A 19,816-nucleotide genomic window follows, 5' to 3' on the forward strand; every position below is an offset into this window, starting at 1 on the left:
AGATGTAACCAAGGCGTAACTAGATGTCATGGACACAGGGTGAAGTCGTGTATATTTCTTACGGGCCTCTGTGTAGGTTAAACGCTCGAGGGACTTCTACTCTTGCATCTTTTTTCCTTCTTATATACTGGGCAATCTGGTGAACGTGGAGAATGACTACCATGACAATTTACACAGACATGAGGGGGAACACAGGGACTTCCCTCATGGAGTGGACATCCACAGTCACTACAGAGAGGGGCCTGTGAACAGCAGGAAGACATGTGGCCAAAACGCAAGCACTTAAAACACCTCATAGGAGGTGGGATGTACGGCTTCACATCACATCGATAGACCGTAATCTTAACTTTCTCAGGGAAGGTATCCCCTTCGAAGGCCAGGATAAAGGCACCAGCATCAATACGATTGTCTTTAGGACCCTTCTGAACACGCCGAACAAAGTGAACACCCCGCCGTCCGAGATTGTCCCGAAGTTCCTCATCAGTTTGAGGGATGAGGTCCCTGTGAAAAATCACACCTTTTACCATATTTAGAGACTGGTGGGGGGTAATGGATACAGGAATTGTGCCAAGATGGGTACAGGCATGAAGGGCCGCAGATTGGGCAGCTGAAGCAGTTTTTATCAGCAACGAACCCGACCGCATCTTGCTCAGGGTGTCCACTTCGCCAAACTTGTCTTCAATGTGTTCCACAAAGAATAAAAGTTTGGTATTGGTGAAAGTATCTCCATCTGTCCTGGTGCAAAGTAGATAATGGGGGAAAGGTTTCACCCCTAGCCGACAGGCCTGGCCCTCTTCCCAGGGGGTAGCCGTGAAAGGGAAGGCCGAAGGGGCAAGAGAAGCAGCACTTGAGGAATCAGTTCCACGCAGAGAGATGGCCGCAGAAGAACGGCCAGAGTTCTGGACTCGTATGCGTTTCATTTGCATAGCGTCCGCCCTGATACCACCCACTCCAATCAGGGGCTCTCCTCATGGGCGCCACCCAGCCACAGCAAGGGCCGTCTGGCACGGCGGCCATTGCCGGGAGTTCCGATGCTCCAGGATGACGAGCAACCACTCCAAGGCATGCATGAGGAGGTCACAGCTCAGGTATCAGAAGTGTGATCCCTGTGTGTTCAGGGGGCTCAACCAAAAGGGTACATAGCGACCCCACCATACGGGCTGGCTACCGTGCTGGCTATGCACCCTAGTATCAGACAACGACGTGAAAGAAAAGGTGGAATGTACTAGGAGGGCGCACGTCAGAGACACTAGGTAAGGTGCTCTTCCCCAAATGGCTCACACTACGGAGGAGAAATTTTGTAATGGAGGTCAAACCCCAGAAGGGGACTGAGGAATGCCAAAAGGAGGAGATGATTATGCAACAAAGCCGAATTGTAAAACCAACAGAACCAGGAGGATAGCGGGTCCAACATAAGCAAGGACACCAAGAGAGGGCGAGGAGAGGGCGAGAGGAAAGGAGCAAGGAGGGGAAGGGAAAGGAAATGCAATCCTGGAGAGAAGGAAGGCTGCAATGGCTCGGGGCCCCGTGCTCGCCACGCACGTATCCACAAAAGAGTTGTGGACCCCTGGGGGGGGGGAGGGCAACAAGAGTGGCACATTGTCAGAAGAATGCACATATTGTGGAATTCATGCAGACATTTCAGTTGCAGTACTGGTAACAGTTGCATCACAATGTGCAGTTGAAATGTTGCAGCATCTGCAATCATACTCAGTTGCTGAAGTAGGTGGACCAGTACAATTCTTGTGGCCAAAGCATCTACACTGCACACAGATTTACCGTGAAATACTGGTAGTATATGGACCAGCTGCAATGTTTTGTCGAACCATGTGAAATGGTGCCAACTGTTTCACTAAGGCCACACAGACATGGGTGATGCTTATCAGGAGGGAAGGAAGATCTTACACCATGGGATTTCCATCTTGTAGGCAAGGTTAAAGAACATGGGGAGGGAGGTGGAATGGATCTCTATAATCAAGGAAGTGAATGACTGGTAGAACATTTCAACGTAGAGATAAATGATGACGTATGTTGAAAAATAGTGCCAAGTATCTGCAACACTTGGAAGCATACTCAATGGAAGTTACACGACACGGCATAATAATGTGTCACTTAATTTTCTAAGTCACCTCATACTTTACGACCCATTTCTGCTCTTGTTATGAATAGGTATATCGTTCAATGGTGTCTAAAACATGTAGCATGTGACAGCACTTTTCTAACAAGAGTACTGGAGTGTAGACGGTTATAACCTCCCCTCCATTCTTCTTAGGCGTGAACACAAGGATGCTGGCACCCTTGCCAGGTAACCAGTTTGTTTTGTGAGTAATATATATGTGGCTACAAACAGATCTGACTGTACCATCACTGTCAGATAGGAGGCAAGAATTAGTAACCACAGTGTCATATACAAGAAAGGTTCTTACAGTCAATAAATCCAACAAGAAGACCAGGAGAGTTTTTACACTTCTCAGAGCAGATAGTCTTTGTAAACTTACAGAACAAATGGGCATAACTAGCTCAAATGCAATACAGACAGAGGAACTGTGAACAAAGTTTAAACCTAATGCGCATTTTGCTCTAGAGAAGTTTATTAACTAAAGAAAAAAAACCATCCTGCTTTAGTAACAACATTTGGAAAATATTGAGGAAACAGTCTATTGTTGCTTTCTCTTGAGTTTGTAACTTGCTCGTGTCCATGCTTGTTGAACTTTGATTCACGAAATGGCACAGAAATGCCAACAGGCAAAAGTTAGCAGAAACTGATGCGTATATATGGGCAGGTATGGGCAACTTCCACAGCCTTGTGAGATGAAAGATCTTTTGGAGATTCTTAGAAAATTCTGGTCGTACATAGAAACACTAAGCGGTTCAAAAGCTTGTGTTCCACTGCTTGTTGATCAGTCTCCTCAAAAAAATACAAAACAGTAAGAAGTCGTAAATATGAGGTCTGTTCAAAAAATTCCGGAAATTTATCGACAATTGTTTTCTATGCTTATCTTTTACTTATTGTACATGGTCCCGTTTGAAATATTCTCCTCCACAATTGATACACCACTCCCAATGCTGTTTCCACTTCCAGAAGCAGTCTTGGTATGCCTCTTGCTGGATCATCTGTGAATTTTCTTTTACCTCATTTATCATTGCTAATCTTTGTCCTTTCAATGGGGTTTTCAACTTTGGATATAAAAAAACAAAAAGTCCACAGGGGACAGGTCTGGAAAATACGGAGGATGAGGCAGTAGAGGGATTTCGTTTCTTGTGCAGTAGTCACACACCAACTGAGATGGATACGTGGGTGTGGTACCGTGATGCTAGAGCCACAAATCGTCTTGCCACATTTCAACCCATTTCCTTCTCACATTTTCTCGCAGGTGTTGCAACATGTCCTGATAGTACCATCGATTAACAGTTTGTCCTGTGGCACAAATTCATGATGAACTAATCCTTCGAAGTCAAAGAAAACGATCAGCATGGCTCTGATATTTGATCAGACCTGACATGCCCTTTTTTTTGCCTTGGAGAACCTTTCCTGACCGTTTGCAAAAACTGAACCTTGGTATCAACATCATAACTGTTGAGCCACTTATCATCAGTTATGATTTTCTTAAGGAACGTCTCATTCTCATTTGCGTGATCCAAAAGCTCTTCACAGATTGTGAGGTGAAGGTCTTTCTAGTCTTGACTCATGAAATATTTACAGCATTTCTGATGACAACGTAAGTATTACTTGGCTAGCCGAACTGGTTACATGTCCATGGGGTCCACCTGTCCAATCACTGTGTATACCATCTTGAATCAAGATGGTATTCTCAGCAATAAAACAAAGCAGTAGGCTTAACCAGATATATTGACCTTTAGAAATGTGTCTAATAGTGTATTTTAAATATGACAGTATGCCACCTTAGACACTGCATAACATTTGTAAAAAAACACTTTATAATGGCACTTTGAAGCCAAAATCATGATCGTGTGAACATAACATTGTAAATAAAAAACAGTCTAATGGTGGTATTGACTTTAAAAAAATATATTATGACTGTGGCCCCACATTATGAAAAAATTATTCTTGTGTGTTATCCAATGATTTCTAATGGGTCTTGTCTTATTGCCTATTTGAGCCATGTTGTCTACACTCTTTCATCTCTCTAAGCTATACATTTGTCACCCATCTTATTCTTTCTCCCTGTTTCAGTCAACTATTGCCTAATTCTCCCACTGAATCTCTCAATAAACTCTAGTTCTTTCAATCTATCTAGGTTGGATCGTCGTAAGTTCCTATCTTCCTGCAATTTCTTCATTTTTAATTTTATGTTCATAACCAATAAATAATGGACAGAGTCCACACTTGCCCCTGAAAATATTCTACTGTTTAAAACCTAATTCCAAAATCTATCTTACCCCTGTGTAATGTACCTGAAACCCTTGTGTCTCCAGATCTCTTTGAAGAATATAATCTTCTTTCATGTTTCTTTTGTGAACATGTAATATTGAATGTGTTCCTCCCAACCACATTTTGTTATTCAGTTTACTAACCAAGTCCAGAGGCATTATAAAACCTCTGAACTATTCTTGGTAATAGTAGTTTCTTGCCTTGCCCACACTATCAGAAAAACAGCACCAACTTAGCACATACTTTAATCCTACTGCTCTTGGACATCACATTTGTCTTTTCACAATTTACATACACTTAACTTCACATTTAATACCCAGCTCTTTCTGCACAATAAATCTGATGACATTAGTATCAAGCTAAGATTTAGCTAAGCATACTGTCTAGTATTTGAAACATAAGACACACTTCATCTTACATATTCATGTATTTACATTCAATTAAGAGAAAGAGAGTCACACAAATATTTTTAACACAATTATCCACTCACTTTGAGTTTTTGCACCTTTCCCTTGAGTGAGGAGTGTGTACCAATATGCTGGAACAGTGATGGTTTATACTGTAGCCACAACTGTGACTTTGCCTTTTTGCAGTGTTTCTGTAAAAAAAAAATTAAAAATCTGTATCAGAACCATTCTAAACATAAGATAACAAATAATTTAAATTTGCATACAGAAAGCCAGTTCTGTGATCTGTGGCTTCAGTGTGGAGTAGTAGTAATTTAATTACAGATCTAGGTTTTCCACTTGCAACAGCGCAGTTTTCAATTTTGTTTATCAGGCCATAGATCATGTGTGATCTTGGGATAGCTTATCTGACTAGTAATCAAAACGTCCTGAGTCCCAGGTTTTAACCCAGCCACTGCTTAAATTTTGAATAAAAATTAGAAGGCAGCTGAAGACCTTCAGTATAAGAGCTACACTCATTTTGCCTAATGTCTTGTCGAAGATTGCAGAGGAGTGGACAGGGTTTCAGAGCTTTGAGTGGGAAAAATGCCACTAAAAGGAATAAGAATCAACAATGACCAACAGTATGAGGGTGCAGAAGGCAATGGAAACAACTACAGTAAAGACATATGGTTTGTATCTGCACGAAATGTTGCTTCTACCTAAAAAGTGTCATGGCAACCTCCCCACTGTCAGATTCTTGATTAGTTAGTACCCACTCAGATGCCAAGGAGGAGACTGCCGTGCAGGAGGTGGCCACAAGACAAAGATGGAAAACCAATGCAGGGTGGAGAATGTTAGAAGTTTGAATATGGTAGGGAAGCTGGAAAATTTGAAAAGGGAAATGCAAAGGGTGAATTCAGATGGAGTTGGGGTCAGTGAAGTGAAATGGAAGGAAGATACAGATTTCTGGTCAGATGAAAGCAGGGTAATAGCAACAGCAGGTTGTGTAATGGGAATAGGGTTTGTCATAAAGGAAGATACGACAGACTGAGTCACTTTGAACATTTCAGTGTTCTTGGAAAAGTAGAACAATGCCAACAGTAGTAAGCCAAGTATATGAGAGAGAAAGTATGTAATTCAGTATGTAAAGGGAGATGGAAACGTAATAATGATGGGTGACTGGAATGCTGCTGTAGGGAAAGGAATAGAAGAAAGAGTGACAGAAGGATAGTAGGAATGAGTGAAGAGAAAGAATAATTGAATTCTGCAATAAATTTTAGGTAATAATTGCAGATATACCATTCAAAAATCACAATAAGAGTAGGAGGTATACTTGCAAAAGAGCCAAAGACACAAAGATTCTAGCTGTATAACATCCTAGTCACATAGCTTCTGAAATCAGATATTGTAGTGTACACTGAAGTGCCAAAGAATCTGGTATAGGCATGCGTACTCAAATACAGAGATATATAAGCAGATAGCACTGCTGTCAGAAATGAACGTATAAGACAATGTGTGTCTGGCACAGTTGTTAGATCGGTTACTGCTGCTACAATGGCAGGTTATCAAGATTTAAGTGAGTCTGAATGTGGCATTGTAGTGGGTGCACGAGCGATAGCCACAGCATCTCTGAGGTAGCGGCGAAATGGGGATTTTCCCAAATGACAATTTCATGAGTGTACCATGAATATCAGGAATTCCGTAAAACATCAAATCTCCAACATTGCTGTAGCCAGAAAAAGATCCTGCAAGATCAGGACCAACAATGACTGAAGAGAATCTTTCAACATGACAGAAGTTCAAACCTTCCGCAAATTGCTACAGATTTCAATGCTGGGCCATCAGCAAGTGTCAGCATGCGAACCATTCAATGAAACATCACTGATACGGGCTTTTGAAGCCAAAGGCCCACTCATGTACTCTTTATGACTGCACAGTGCTTTACCCCTCACCTAGGCCTGCCAACACAGAGTTTGGGCCGGTGATGACTGGAAACGTGTTGTAGGGTCGGACGAGTCTCGTGTCAAATTGTATCGATCAGATGAAGGTGTACACATATGGAGAAACTGCATGTTAGCAGGGAACTGTTCAAGCTGGTGGAGGGTCTGTAATGATGTGGAGCATGTGCAGCTGGAGTGATATGGGAGCACTGATACATCTGGATAAGACCCTGACAAGTGGCACAAAATTAAACATCCTGTCTGATCACTTGCATACATTCATGTCCATTGTGCATTCCAATTGAATTGGGCAATTCCAGCAGGAAAATGCAACATCCCACACATCCAGAATTCCTACAGGAACACTCTTCTGAGTTTGAACACTTCCGCTGACCACCCTGGGATGCCTTGCAATGTGCTGTTTGGAAGAAATCTCCACCACCCCATACTCTTAGGGATTTATAGACAGCCCTCCAGGATTCATTGTATCAATTCCCTCCAGCACTACTTCAGACATCAGTCAAGTCCTTGCCACTTCCTGTTGCGGCACTTCTGCTTGCGGGGGCCCTACACATATCAGACAGGTGTACCAGTTTCTTTGGGTCTTCAGCATATACACTCAGGTAACACGTCAGTAATAATGTAGAGTAGATAAGTTTGACCGCAGAATCAGTGTGGAAAGAAGAGGGATACCGAAGTACTGAAGAATCATGAGATTTTTTTGAAGTTCTCTAACACTGTAATTAATACCACAGTAGATCGTTCAGTGAAGAGGAAGACATTTGTAAGAAGGCCAACTGCATAAATTAGATGCCACACATAGGTACAAGGAAGGTAACTGCAAAGGAACCTTAGGTAGGTTGGTTGGTTTAAAGGCGGGAGAAGGGACCACTACGAGGTCATTGGTCCCTTATTCCTAATAAAACAGTGAGACAAGTTTGAGAATAAAACGGATGAAACATATAACACAAAATGGAAAGAAAGGAAAAACCACAAGAACAAAGGGAAGGCAACGAACACTAAAAGAAATGAAAGAGGACAAGAAAACAGACACACTAGAAACAGAAGAGAGTAAAACATGAAAGTAGATTACAGTGGCTGGCCAACCATGAGAATAAAAAGGGAAAGCCAGCCACTCTGCAACACATTAAAACCCCCACCCTAAAAGCATTAGGGTGGAAGACACAGGGGGAAAAGACATGCGCTAAAACCTATATAGAAATATAAAACCCACTCTCATGGATAAACCTTAAAACTAAAGCTGCTGTGGAGGCATTGTCACCCAACACCAAAGGCAGGGTGCTGGGAAAGTTAAAAGTCTGCCACAGAGTGGCTAGAAGTGGGCAGTCCAGCAAGAGGTGGATGACTGTCATTTGGGAGCCTCAGTGACGCTGAGGTGGGTCCTCACGACGGAGTAGGTATCCATGTGTTAGCCATGTATGGCCAATGCGGAGCTGGCAGAGGACAACTGATTCCCTGCGAGAGGCCCGCATGGAAGACTTCCACACATTCATAGTCTCCTTAATGACTCTCAGTTTGTCATGCGTGCTGTTGTGCCATCCCATCTCCCAAAGCCAGAAAACCCTGCAGTGTAAGACAGAACACAGGTCAGCTTCAGAGATGCCTATCTCCGGAAGCGGTTTCTGTGTCTCCTGTTTGACCAGCCTGTCAGCAAGTTCGCTGCCGGGGATTCTGGCGTGTCCTGGGGTCAATACAAACACCACGGAGTCGCGGGACTGTTCTAGGGCATAGATGGACTCCTGAATGGACGCTACCAGAGGGTGGCAAGGGTAGCACTGATCGATAGCTTGTAGGCTGCTCAATGAGTCAGTACACAGGAGAAATGACTCTCCAGGGCATGAGCAGATGTACTCAAGAGCACGAGATACGGCCGCCAGCTCTGCAATGAAAACACTGCAGCCACCTGGCAAGGAGTGCTGCTCAATATGTCCTCCATGAACATACGCGAAGCCTACATGACCATCAGCCATTGAGCCGTCAGTGTAAACCACTTCAGAGCCTCTGAACACGTCAAGATCCGAGAAGAAGTGACAGCGGGGAGTGGTGGGGTAACCGAGTCCTTAGGGCAATGCAAAAGGTCCAGACAAAGCTGTGGCTGAGGTGTACACCATGGAGGCATATGTGAATGGGCCGCAAGCAGAGGTGTTAAAGGGAAGGACTCCTGTTCGGAGAGAAGGGACCGCATGCGAACCACAATCCTTAGCCCCGATCTGGGCCAGATGCGGGAGATGGACTGCCACAAGCGGAAAAAGGAGACGGTTATTCAGATGCACAGGGGAACTATGAATGTGTGCTGTATAATTGGTGAGCAGTTGTGCACGTCTGATCTGTAGTGCAGACACACCAGCCTCCGCCAGTACGCTGGCCACCGGACTCATCCTAAAAGCTCCTGTCGCTAGTCGAATCCCACAGTTGTGCACAGGGTCGAGTAAATGCAATGCTGAAGGCATTGCTGAACCATAAACCAGACTCCCAGAGTCAATTCGGGATTGGACAAGGTCTTTGTAGAGCTGCAACAGCGTGCAGTGATCTGCACCCCAATTGGTGTTGCTCAGGCAATGGATGGCATTGAGGGCTGCTAGCACTTCTGCTTAAGCCAGCGAAGATGAGGGAACCAAGTCAATCGAGCGTCGAAAACCAGTCCTAGGAATTTATGTCTCCACTACAGTGAGTGGATCATCATTAAGGTAAAGTGTGGGTTCCAGATGAACGGTACGATGCCGACAGAAGTGCGTGACACACGACTTTGCAGCTGAAAACTAGAAGCCGTAGGCTAGAGCCCATGACTGTGCCTTTTGGATGGCTCCCTGGAGGCACCGCTCAGCAACAACAGTACTGGAGCAGCAGTACAAAATGCAGAAGTCGTCTGCATACAGAGAAGACGAAACTGAGGGTCCAACAGCTGCTGCTAGACCTTTAATGGCCAATAAAAATAGAGAGACACTCACTCAATACAGAGCCCCGGATATGGATGAAACTATAGGATCACCAACTTGGACACAGAAAGTACGGAGCGACAGGAAGTTTTGGATAAAAATCGGTAGTGGTCCCCGGAGACCCCACTCATACAATGTGGCAAGGATATGATGTCGCCAAGTCGAGTCGTATGCTTTACATAAGCCAAAAAAGATGGCACTCGGGTGTTGCCATCTGGAAAAGGCTGTTCGGATGGCAGACTTGATGGTCACTAGATTATCAGTGGTAGAGCGACCCTGGCGGAAGCCACCCTGACGTGGAACCAAGACCCAACCCAGCTGCCGACGTACCATACGTTCCAGCAGCTTACAAAGAATGTGGGTGAGGCTGATGGGCCGATAGCTATCCACATCAAGCAGGTTTTTACCGGGTTTGGTACCGGAATGATGATGCTCTCCCGTTATTGCGATGGAAAGGTGCCATTGCGCCAGATCCGGTTGAAGATGACGGAAGATGTCGCTTGTAGCCAGACGAGAGATGTTTAATCATCTGGCTGTAGATGCGATTAGGTGCAGGAGCTGTGTTGGGGCAATGTGCAAGGGCTCTGAAGAACTCCCACTCTGTAAAGGGGCATTATAGGATTCACTGTGGTGTGTAGTGAATGAGAGGACATTCACTTCCAACCACCATTTGAGTGTGCGAAAGGCTGGGGGCGGAGGGGGGAGGGGGGAGGGAGTAATTCTCCAATGCAGAGGCTCGAGCAAAGTGCTTGGCAACCACATTTGCGTCAGTACATAACTCGCCATTTATGTGGCACCCAATGGTGGAGACATATCTCTCCCACCACTCCTCCTCCCGTTGTTTGTTAAGGTAGTGAGCACGGGCACAGAGCCGTTTAAAGGCTATGAGGTGCTCGAGGGAAGGGTGGCACTTATGCCACTGTAGCGCTCCCTGACGCTCCTTAATTGCTTCAGCGACTTCCGGCAACCACCAAGGGATTGCCTTATGCCTTGAGCACCTTAAAGAGCGAAGGACCGCGTTTTCAGCCGCAGAAACAATTGTGCTAGTCAGCTGATCAACCATCGCATCGATGTTACCGTGTGAGGGAGATTCAGCGGTGAAAGCAGAGGTGAAAGTTCCCCAGTCTGCCTTGCTTAAAGCCCATCTGGGCAGGCATCTGCGTGCCTGATGCTGGGGCAGTGACAGGAAGATGCTCAAGTGGTCACTACCACACAGGACGTCATGTGCTCTCCAGTGGATAGATGAGAGAAGTCCTGGGCTGCAAACTGATAAATCAATGGCCAATTAACTATCATGAGCCACACTGAAATGTGTGGCAGCCCCAGTATTTAAGAGGCAGAGGTCGAATTGCGACAGTAAAGTTTCAACATCTCTGCCTAGGCCAGTAAGCGTGGTACCACCCCACAAGTGGTTATGGGCATTAAAATCGCCCAGAAGTAGGAAAAGTTTAGGGAGTTGGTCAATCATGCAGCTAATACAATCAGGGGTACTGCACCATCTGGAGGAAGATATACATTGCAGACAGTTATTTCCTGCGTCGTCCTTATTCTGACAGCCACAGCTTCAAGAGGGGTTTGAAGGGGCACATGTTCACTACAGATCAAGTTTAGGACATAAACACAAACTCCACTTGACAATCGATTATAGTCGCTATGGTTCCTGTAATATCCCTTATAGCCACGGAGGGCAGGGGTCCGCATTGCTGGCAACCAGGTTTCCTGGAGGGCAATGCAGATAGCAAGTGTAAGGCTTTACAGTTGCCATAGCTCAGCCAGGCAGTGGAAAAAACCGCCACAATTCCACTGGAGGATGACACCGTGAGACTGGGAAGGCATGGAACATTCAATGAGGCAGTTTACACCTCAGTCAGCTGCTGCCACCAATTTATTGCCTGAGCAGTCTTAGGTAACAGAAGAAATACTTCAATTGGTCAACAAAACCTGGAAGAGCAAGAAAGTTAGGGAAATTCAGGAATATAGAAATAAAAGTCGTTTAGGAATGAAATAAGAGTGTGCAAGGGACCCAAGGTGAAATGAATGCATGAAAAAATATGAAGAAACCAAAAAACAAAGGTCATCAGAAAGGAGTGGTACAGCATATAGAAATGTCAATACAACCTTAGGTTAAATCAAGACAAGTTCAGCAGTAATTCTACTGTTAAATGAGTAGGAAAGAGCAGATGGATGGAAACAGTACACAAAAGGTATCTGCAAGGGTGAAGAACTGTCTGAAGAAGAAATGAAAGGCATCAGGGACTCAATATAATCTGCTGCTTTGGAAGACCTGAGATCAAAGAAGACAGAAGGGATAGATAACATCCCTTTGTAACTTCTAATATCACTGGGGAAGTGATAACCAATGTTGGCGTGTACAGTCTACGAGACTGCAGACATACCATCAGACTTTAAGAAGAATATCATCTAAATAATCACGATGATTGAAAGAGCAGATAGAACAATCAGTTTAACAGCTCATGCATCAGATCTGCTGACAGTAATAATATATCTAAGAATATAAAAGAAGGCAAAATCTCCAGAGTTTTTCAGCTGCATTGTATTTCTTCTGTGAGTACACAATTGACATTTTGAAACCTACCTATCTTAATGACCTTGTGGTGTTCACAGTTGGCCATCTGTAAAAAGCACAAAATCCTGAAGAATATCCCAGCAGCAGTGTCAAAGAATCAGTTGCATAGAATAAATGACATGCTCTGACAACACAATATTTTATCATCAATGACAACTGCCACAAAAGACTGAAGACTTTCATAATGGAAAAGTAAATTGAGGATTTATCAGTTTGGCCTTACGAAAGGTGATGGCATCAGAGACAGTTCTGATGTTGCTCTTGATATTGGAAGCAAGACATGGGATTTTTCCATCTACAAAAAAATGTTCAATAATGTAAAATTGTGCAAGATATTCAAGATTCTGAGAGCAATAGGAGTAAGCTACAGAGAAATATGGGTAATATAAAATGTGTACAAGAATGAAGAGGGAACCATAAGACTGGAAGACCAAGTGCAAAGGACTCAGCTTAAAGAGTGCATAACAGGGGTGCTATCTTTCATCCCTACTGTTAAATCTCTACATCTAAGAAGCAAAGATGTAAATAAAAGAAAGTGGGATTAAAGTTCAAGATGAAAGGAAACCAATGGTAAATTTCTTTATGACACTGCTATCCTTAATGAAGTGAAGAAAAATTACAGGACCTGTTGAATTGAATGGACAGTCCAAATGTCATAAAATAATTTAGAGAATAAGCTGAAAAAGATGAAAGTAATGAGGAGTAACAAAAAATGACATTAGCTATAAACTTAACATCTAAACTGGTGACTGCAGCTAAAGAATTCTGTTATAAAAAGCAGACTAATACAACCAAAGAAGGCATTCCTGACCAGTGTAAGCTTACTGGTATCAAACATCAGCCTCAATTTTAGGAAGGAATTTCTGAAATTTGCATTTGAACTGTGGGAAAACTGGAAAAGAAGCATTTGAGATGTGGTGCTTCAGAAGGATATCTAAAATTAGGTGGACTGATAGGATAAGGAATAACGAAGTTCTACAGAGAATCATCAAAAAAGAAATATATGTAAAAGATTGATAAGGACAAGGGACAGGATGATGGAACATGTGGGAATAATCTTCATGGTGCTTAAGGAAGCTGCAGAGAATAATAATTGTAGGAAGACTGGGACAAATAAACAAGGTTGTAGGTTGCAGGTACTACTCTGAGATGAAAAGATACACAGGAGATGAAATAGTGGTGGACCACATCAAACACGTCAGTAGACTGATGACTCAAAAATACTGTATGCTTCTTTAGTCTGCATAAAATTATGCCACTGTTTTTAAAACTTTCTGCTATGAATTTTATTATTGGCCTTTGGGAAGTCTTTCTTGTTATTCTCTTAGTGCAACACTGACCTAACTTTCATTGAATTTTCTGACATTTGATTCTCAACTCTTTGCTATCCTATTATCTTCTTGGTTGAACCCACTAACTTCACGCGTTTTAAAGCAAGACAGTTATACAGTTATTCTGCTATGTGCTTTGAATGCACATCTAATCTGGCCTTGAAACAGCAACTGGAAGAAAAAAATGTAGTGTCAACTGCAATAATTAAGACGAGTCTTTCGGAAGAATGTGACAAATATTGCAGATACAGAAAAAACATTGGCAATAGTAGCAAACACATAGGAAGAATAAACAAATACATGAAGAATGTGGAGTGTCAATCTGAAGCTTCTGAGAGATAGTATGACTATCATCATATAGGTCATAAGTTTCAATTTGTTCCAATATTTATAGTTCGTAACTTGTCACACACACTACTTCAGAGAACAAAATTCTATCACAATTGGTCCTGGAATAGATAACACTACCACAATACACTGTGCAAGCAGCAGGCAAAGTAAATTATACTGCCACCTGAATATTGAAATGTTGCAAAGTATCTGTAAATGAAATCAAAGGATGTGACATGAGCAAGTTGGCCGTGGCAAGAAATGGACTCCATATGACCAAACTGAATATCTGGTTATGGGTGAGAGCATGGATTAGGTCTTGTGTCTGAGTCGTGCACAACAAGACTGACCTGTAAGGATGATGCAGGTGAGATTTGAAGGAACAGTGGTGTTTCAGTTCATTTTTATGTCACATAGTTTAATCAAGTGCTGGAATATCAGTGGGAGGTGAAGGGTTGCTTTAGAATAGGATATACCTTATTACAGGTCATGCTGGAAGGTAGATGGAGCCATGACAAACCACAATGATAGGAAAAAAATCTTAACCAAGAAAGAGCATGTGAACATAGGCAGAAGTTGCTTAGGTGTGTTTCTACATCTTAAATATGATCTCTATTCAAATTTTGTACTAGTTGCGTAAGAGTGGCACTAGTAGTTCGACTATGAGGATGCAAATCAGAGTTGCTTTAAATAAACACTGTATCAGTTGTAAGCATTATTTATCTTTAGGATTGGACATGTGAGTTGATGTTAGTTAAGAATACTTTTAAGGCGACAAAAACACCATACCAACACCTCACTAAGTACGATCAAGGTCACATAATAGGGCTATGAACAGCTGGAGGTCCCTTCTATGAGATTGTAGGATGACTTGGGAGGGATGTAGCCACTGTAAATGATTGTTGGCAGCAGTGATCACAAGAATGTACGGTCGTAAGAAGATGGGGGCACCAGATGGCCACGTGGCACTAGAGAGAGGGAAGAACCACCACGTTCAGCGTGTAGCTCTGGTGCATCATACTGCATCCGCAGCTGCAATTTGAGCAGCAGTTCGCACCACAGTGACAACAAATTATTACAAATCTGTTATTTCAAGGACAGCTCTGACCCAGATGCCCTGTAGCATTCATTTCACTAACCTCAAACCACAGCCATTTGTGACTTAAGTGGCATCAAGCGAGTGCTCACTGGAGGCACCAGGGTGGAGGTATGTTATGTTTTCTGATGAAAGTTGGTTCTACTTCAGTGCCAGTGATGGCTGTGTATTGGTTAGGAGGCGGCCAGTTGACGGCCTGCAACCAGCCTGTCTGCTGGAGTTATGGTCTGGGATGTGATTTTGTGTGACGGCAGGAGCTCTCTCACGATTATCCTATGCTTCCTGACTGCAAATCTGTATGTCAGTTCTGGTGAGCAACTTCTTGTGCTGCCTCACAAACAGCATTCCAGGGGTCTTTTTCAACAGGACAACACTCACCCAAATACCGCCGCTGTAACTTAACAAGCTCTACAGAGTGGCAACATGTTGCCTCGGCCTGCCCAACCACCAGATTTGTCCCCAGTCAAGCACATACGGGACGACATTGGATGGCAACTCCACCATCATCCACAAACAGCATTAACCAGCCCCGTATGGTCCATCTAAGTATAACAGGCACAGAACTCCATCCCACAAATGGGCATCTGGCACTTTTACAACACAATGAATGCACATTTGCATGCTTGCTTTCAATATTATGTCAGCTACATTGGTTATTAATGTACCAAAATTTTGCATTTGGAATGGATTATCCATGCTTGCATTACCCTGTGATCTTACAGTTTTAATCCCTTAGATATGTTACCATGTTGAATTTATTCCCAAAATTTCATTACTCTGCATTAATTATTTTTTGGTGTTGTGATTTTTTTTGTCAGTGTATATGGTGATGTTTCTCAATACCTAGCCGATGTTAAGTAGTTAAATGGGTACTTGCAATGGCTGGTTGGTAGTAATGTTCTGTTCAGTGGGGAAAAATCCTGCTAAAAATTAAATCTGTTCTGTAATATGACTATTAAGGTCCTCAGTTCGAGTCTTTGTCCGGCACACAGTTTTAATCTGCCAGGAAGTTTCATATCAGCGCACACTCAGCTGCAGAGTGAAAATCTCATTCTGGAAATATGACTATTGGTGGAAAAATCTCTAAATTTTTGGTATTTATTGTAAGATTTGTGCTGTATGCAGACCAAATATGAGGAGTAAAGGTGTCGTATGCCAATGGTTTCATTTGTTTAAGAATTAATAAGTGAATGTTCATTGTGAGGACAGAAAGATTTGTCAATCTGGAGTTAGCAAGAACTGGCACGAAGAATGAGAAATATGGCACTTCACTGTATTCCAGCTTTCAGGAAATTTTGTGCAGACTTCCGTGTGTTCTGCACAAGATAATGACTAAACCATTACGTTTGCAGACCTGTGTTCATTGCCGGCCGCGGTGGCCGTGCGGTTCTAGGCGCTACAGTCCTGAGCCGCGCTGCTGCTACGGTCGCAGGTTCGAATCCTGCCTCGGGCATGGGTGTGTGTGATGTCCTTAGGTTAGTTAGGTTTAAGTAGTTCTACATTCTAGGGGACTGATGACCACAGCAGTTGAGTCCCATAATGCTCAGAGCCATTTGAACCTGTGTTCATTAACCTTTGTGGTTTTCAGAAAGAAGCTTTCGAACCCAAAAGATAACTGCTACTCTGGGCTTACGTGCAAGAGTAGAAGGCTTACTAATCAGAATCCACATGGTTTCCAACTCTTCACGTACATAAGATAGGGACTTACTTCCAGCGTTTTCTTCTTGAAAGTTAAGGAAAGTTCTCTAAATGTTAATGAATCGTGTAACTCAAATGGGACTATGGTACCAGCCTGTTGTTCACCTACTGGGGTGTGGGAAACCATGCAAGAACCACACCTCTGTACCAGAGGTGGCACTTTAGCATGCACAGTTATCCTGGTGGGTCTTTACTACCCATGTTTTGACACCAGTGAAGAACTTCAGAATTCTGTCATGGGTTGACTGCAATCTTGGGTGGTAGAAGTTTAATGTAAAGGAATTTGTCAGCTCAGTGAATGGGTGAAATGCTTATACCTGAATGACAATTATGTAGAGAAGTAACACAAAGGTGTAGTTTTAAGATTTTCTAACAAATTTGGTTTAACAATTCTGACATTTTATTTATAGCCTAAACGAGGTTACTTTCTGAATAGCCCTTGTGCAAAGCCTTTAACTGCCTGTGAAATATTTTTGTGATGTGAGATTCTCAAACTACTTACATGTAATGAAAGCATGTGTCATGCAAGTATTTAAGTTCTCTCTCTCTCTAACCAATGTTAGAAGAATGATATTTATGCTCCAGTCTTGTCATAAAACCCTACTGAAAGAATAGAACAATTCCACAATGTCCACAAAGATAATAAACCTTTACAACATGCTCTACTATGTTACTTTTAGTCCATAGTATAGTGGCTGACAAGGAGATAAGCACATGCGCCTAGTGCAGTAGCAGAATTTTCCATTTCATGCATAATATTTAATGTATTTTCTGTTTTCATGTGCTTCTGTGAAGAAGTAAATTGTATCAATGTATTTTACTGTGTAGTCTAGTATTTACTAATATAATGGAAGGAAACATTCCACGTGGGAAAAATTATATATAAAAACAAAGATGAGGTGACTTACCGAACAAAAGTGCTGGCAGGTCGATAGACACACAAACAAACACAAACACACACACAAAATTCAAGCTTTCGCAACAAACTGTTGCCTCATCAGGAAAGAGGGAAGGAGAGGGGAAGACGAAAGGAAGTGGGTTTTAAGGGAGAGGGTAAGGAGTCATTCCAATCCCGGGAGCGGAAAGACTTACCTTAGGGGGAAAAAAGGACAGGTATACACTCGCACACACGCACGCACATATGGATATGAGGGGAAGACGAAAGGAAGTGGGTTTTAAGGGAGAGGGTAAGGAGTCATTCCAATCCCGGGAGCGGAAAGACTTACCTTAGGGGGAAAAAAGGACAGGTATACACTCGCACACACGCACGCACATATGGATATGTGCGTGTGTGCGAGTGTATACCTGTCCTTTTTTCCCCCTAAGGTAAGTCTTTCCGCTCCCGGGATTGGAATGACTCCTTACCCTCTCCCTTAAAACCCACTTCCTTTCGTCTTCCCCTCTCCTTCCCTCTTTCCTGATGAGGCAACAGTTTGTTGCGAAAGCTTGAATTTTGTGTGTGTGTTTGTGTTTGTTTGTGTGTCTATCGACCTGCCAGCACTTTTGTTCGGTAAGTCACTAGTATTTACTAACTTACACTAAGTTTCTTGCAACACTTTAGTGCATTAGCTTTGTGCGAACTGGCTTCCTCACACAGGAACAAGAAAGGGGCAAATGACAGTGGTACACAACATACCCCCCCTCCACACACACTGCAAGGTATATAGAGTAGAGATGAAGATGTAATCACTGGTGAGCTCAGCAGTTCATCCTTTAGGTATTATTATTAAGATGATGTATACTTGTTAATAGTAAAAACAAGAGAAACACAAACATATGATACTAATCATAGGTTAGAAGAAGAATAAATTAAGTCAGAGTGATATCAAAATGAAAATGTGATTTTATCATTTGGACAACACATGATGGCAGCAGAATATGGCAGGAACAAATTGTTCATGTGGGTTTTTGTTAGCTGTGGCCCAGTGGTGTGTGTGTTTAATGTTTCTCCCAAAGGAAATGGGTGGAGAAACCTAAGTTCTTGGTAATTACAGAATTCCTAAACCTGCATTTGGCGTTGAATATGAGACTTTCTGACAGGACATAAGCTTCTCGTGTAGATAGACAAATGGGAGCGCTGGTCACGAGGAAAGGACGTTTCACAATAATGTGTGATATAGGGATAGGAGGCGGCCTCCTGAAGATGCTGGAAGTGCTAGAGTGAGGGTTAATGGCATTCTTGGTTTGGTGTGTGGATTGGTTGGATGATTAAAGGGACCAAACTGAAAGGCCATCAGTCCTTTTTTCCTTTAACAGACAGGTCTAAACAACTGCAAATCAGATGGCCTACCATGCAGAACCCAGGGGAAGAAAACCACAAGGTCTGCCAAAGGTCAGATGAAGGAAGGAAGGAAGGAAGGAAGGAAGGAAGGAAGGAGGGAAGACATAGGAAGAAAGGCAGAAGAGTTGCTCATCTAGGCAGCAGCCAGAAGCCCCCAAAAGCAGAGAGCAATGAGGTGACATCTTTCCTGCAACCCCCTGATCTTTGCCCAAAACTGCGAAGCAGTGGTAAAGGGACCGATGGTTCAAACATAGTGTTCCCAGCATTCTTGTTTCAGTCATTTCATTAGGTGGCAGACTTGGGCACAGAGCTGCTTAAAAGCAGTAAGGGGCTCCATCAATGGGTGTCACTAGTGGCATTGGAGAGTCGACCTATGATGTCTAATGGCCTCTGTGGTTTCTGATGACCCCAAGGTTCTGTCTTCTGTCGGGGCGGTCCCAAGGAACAGAGACCACTACATCAGCTGCCGAAAGAATGGCTGAAGTTGTATTCTGGACTGCCTCGTCGATATCTCCATGAAGCAAGGAGCCAAGGGTAACAGTAGAGGTGAAATCACTCCAGTCAACACTGTGGAGAGTCCATCCAGGCAGGTATCCAGGTGAGTGACACTGAGGGAGGGACAGGAACATTAGAAAGTGGTCACTACCACAGAGGCCATCATGGACTCTCCAGTGGATGGTGGATGGATGGGAGAAGCCAATGACTGCATATGGAAAGCTGAATGGTCAAGAAAATTCCATGGGCAACACTTAAGTGTGTGGGGGCACTAGTATTCGAGAGGCAAAAGTCAAAGTTTTGGCAATAATTTTTCGAG

The 19,816-nt window shown here is 43.1% G+C and overlaps 1 protein-coding gene across 2 annotated transcripts in view; it reads right to left on the reverse strand.

Annotated features, from left to right (window-relative positions):
* LOC124794675 (alpha-1,3-mannosyl-glycoprotein 4-beta-N-acetylglucosaminyltransferase A) overlaps positions 1-19,816 on the reverse strand; it is an 834,427-nt gene that overhangs the window by 30,502 nt on the left and 784,109 nt on the right. For both annotated transcript variants that reach the window (XM_047258208.1, XM_047258209.1), the window contains one exon: positions 4,884-4,991. In XM_047258208.1, coding sequence (XP_047114164.1) covers positions 4,884-4,991 — 108 coding nt within the window. The remainder of the gene's footprint in view (positions 1-4,883; positions 4,992-19,816) is intronic.

Source organism: Schistocerca piceifrons, chromosome 4 (assembly GCF_021461385.2).
Source record: "Schistocerca piceifrons isolate TAMUIC-IGC-003096 chromosome 4, iqSchPice1.1, whole genome shotgun sequence".
NCBI lineage: Eukaryota > Metazoa > Arthropoda > Insecta > Orthoptera > Acrididae > Schistocerca > Schistocerca piceifrons.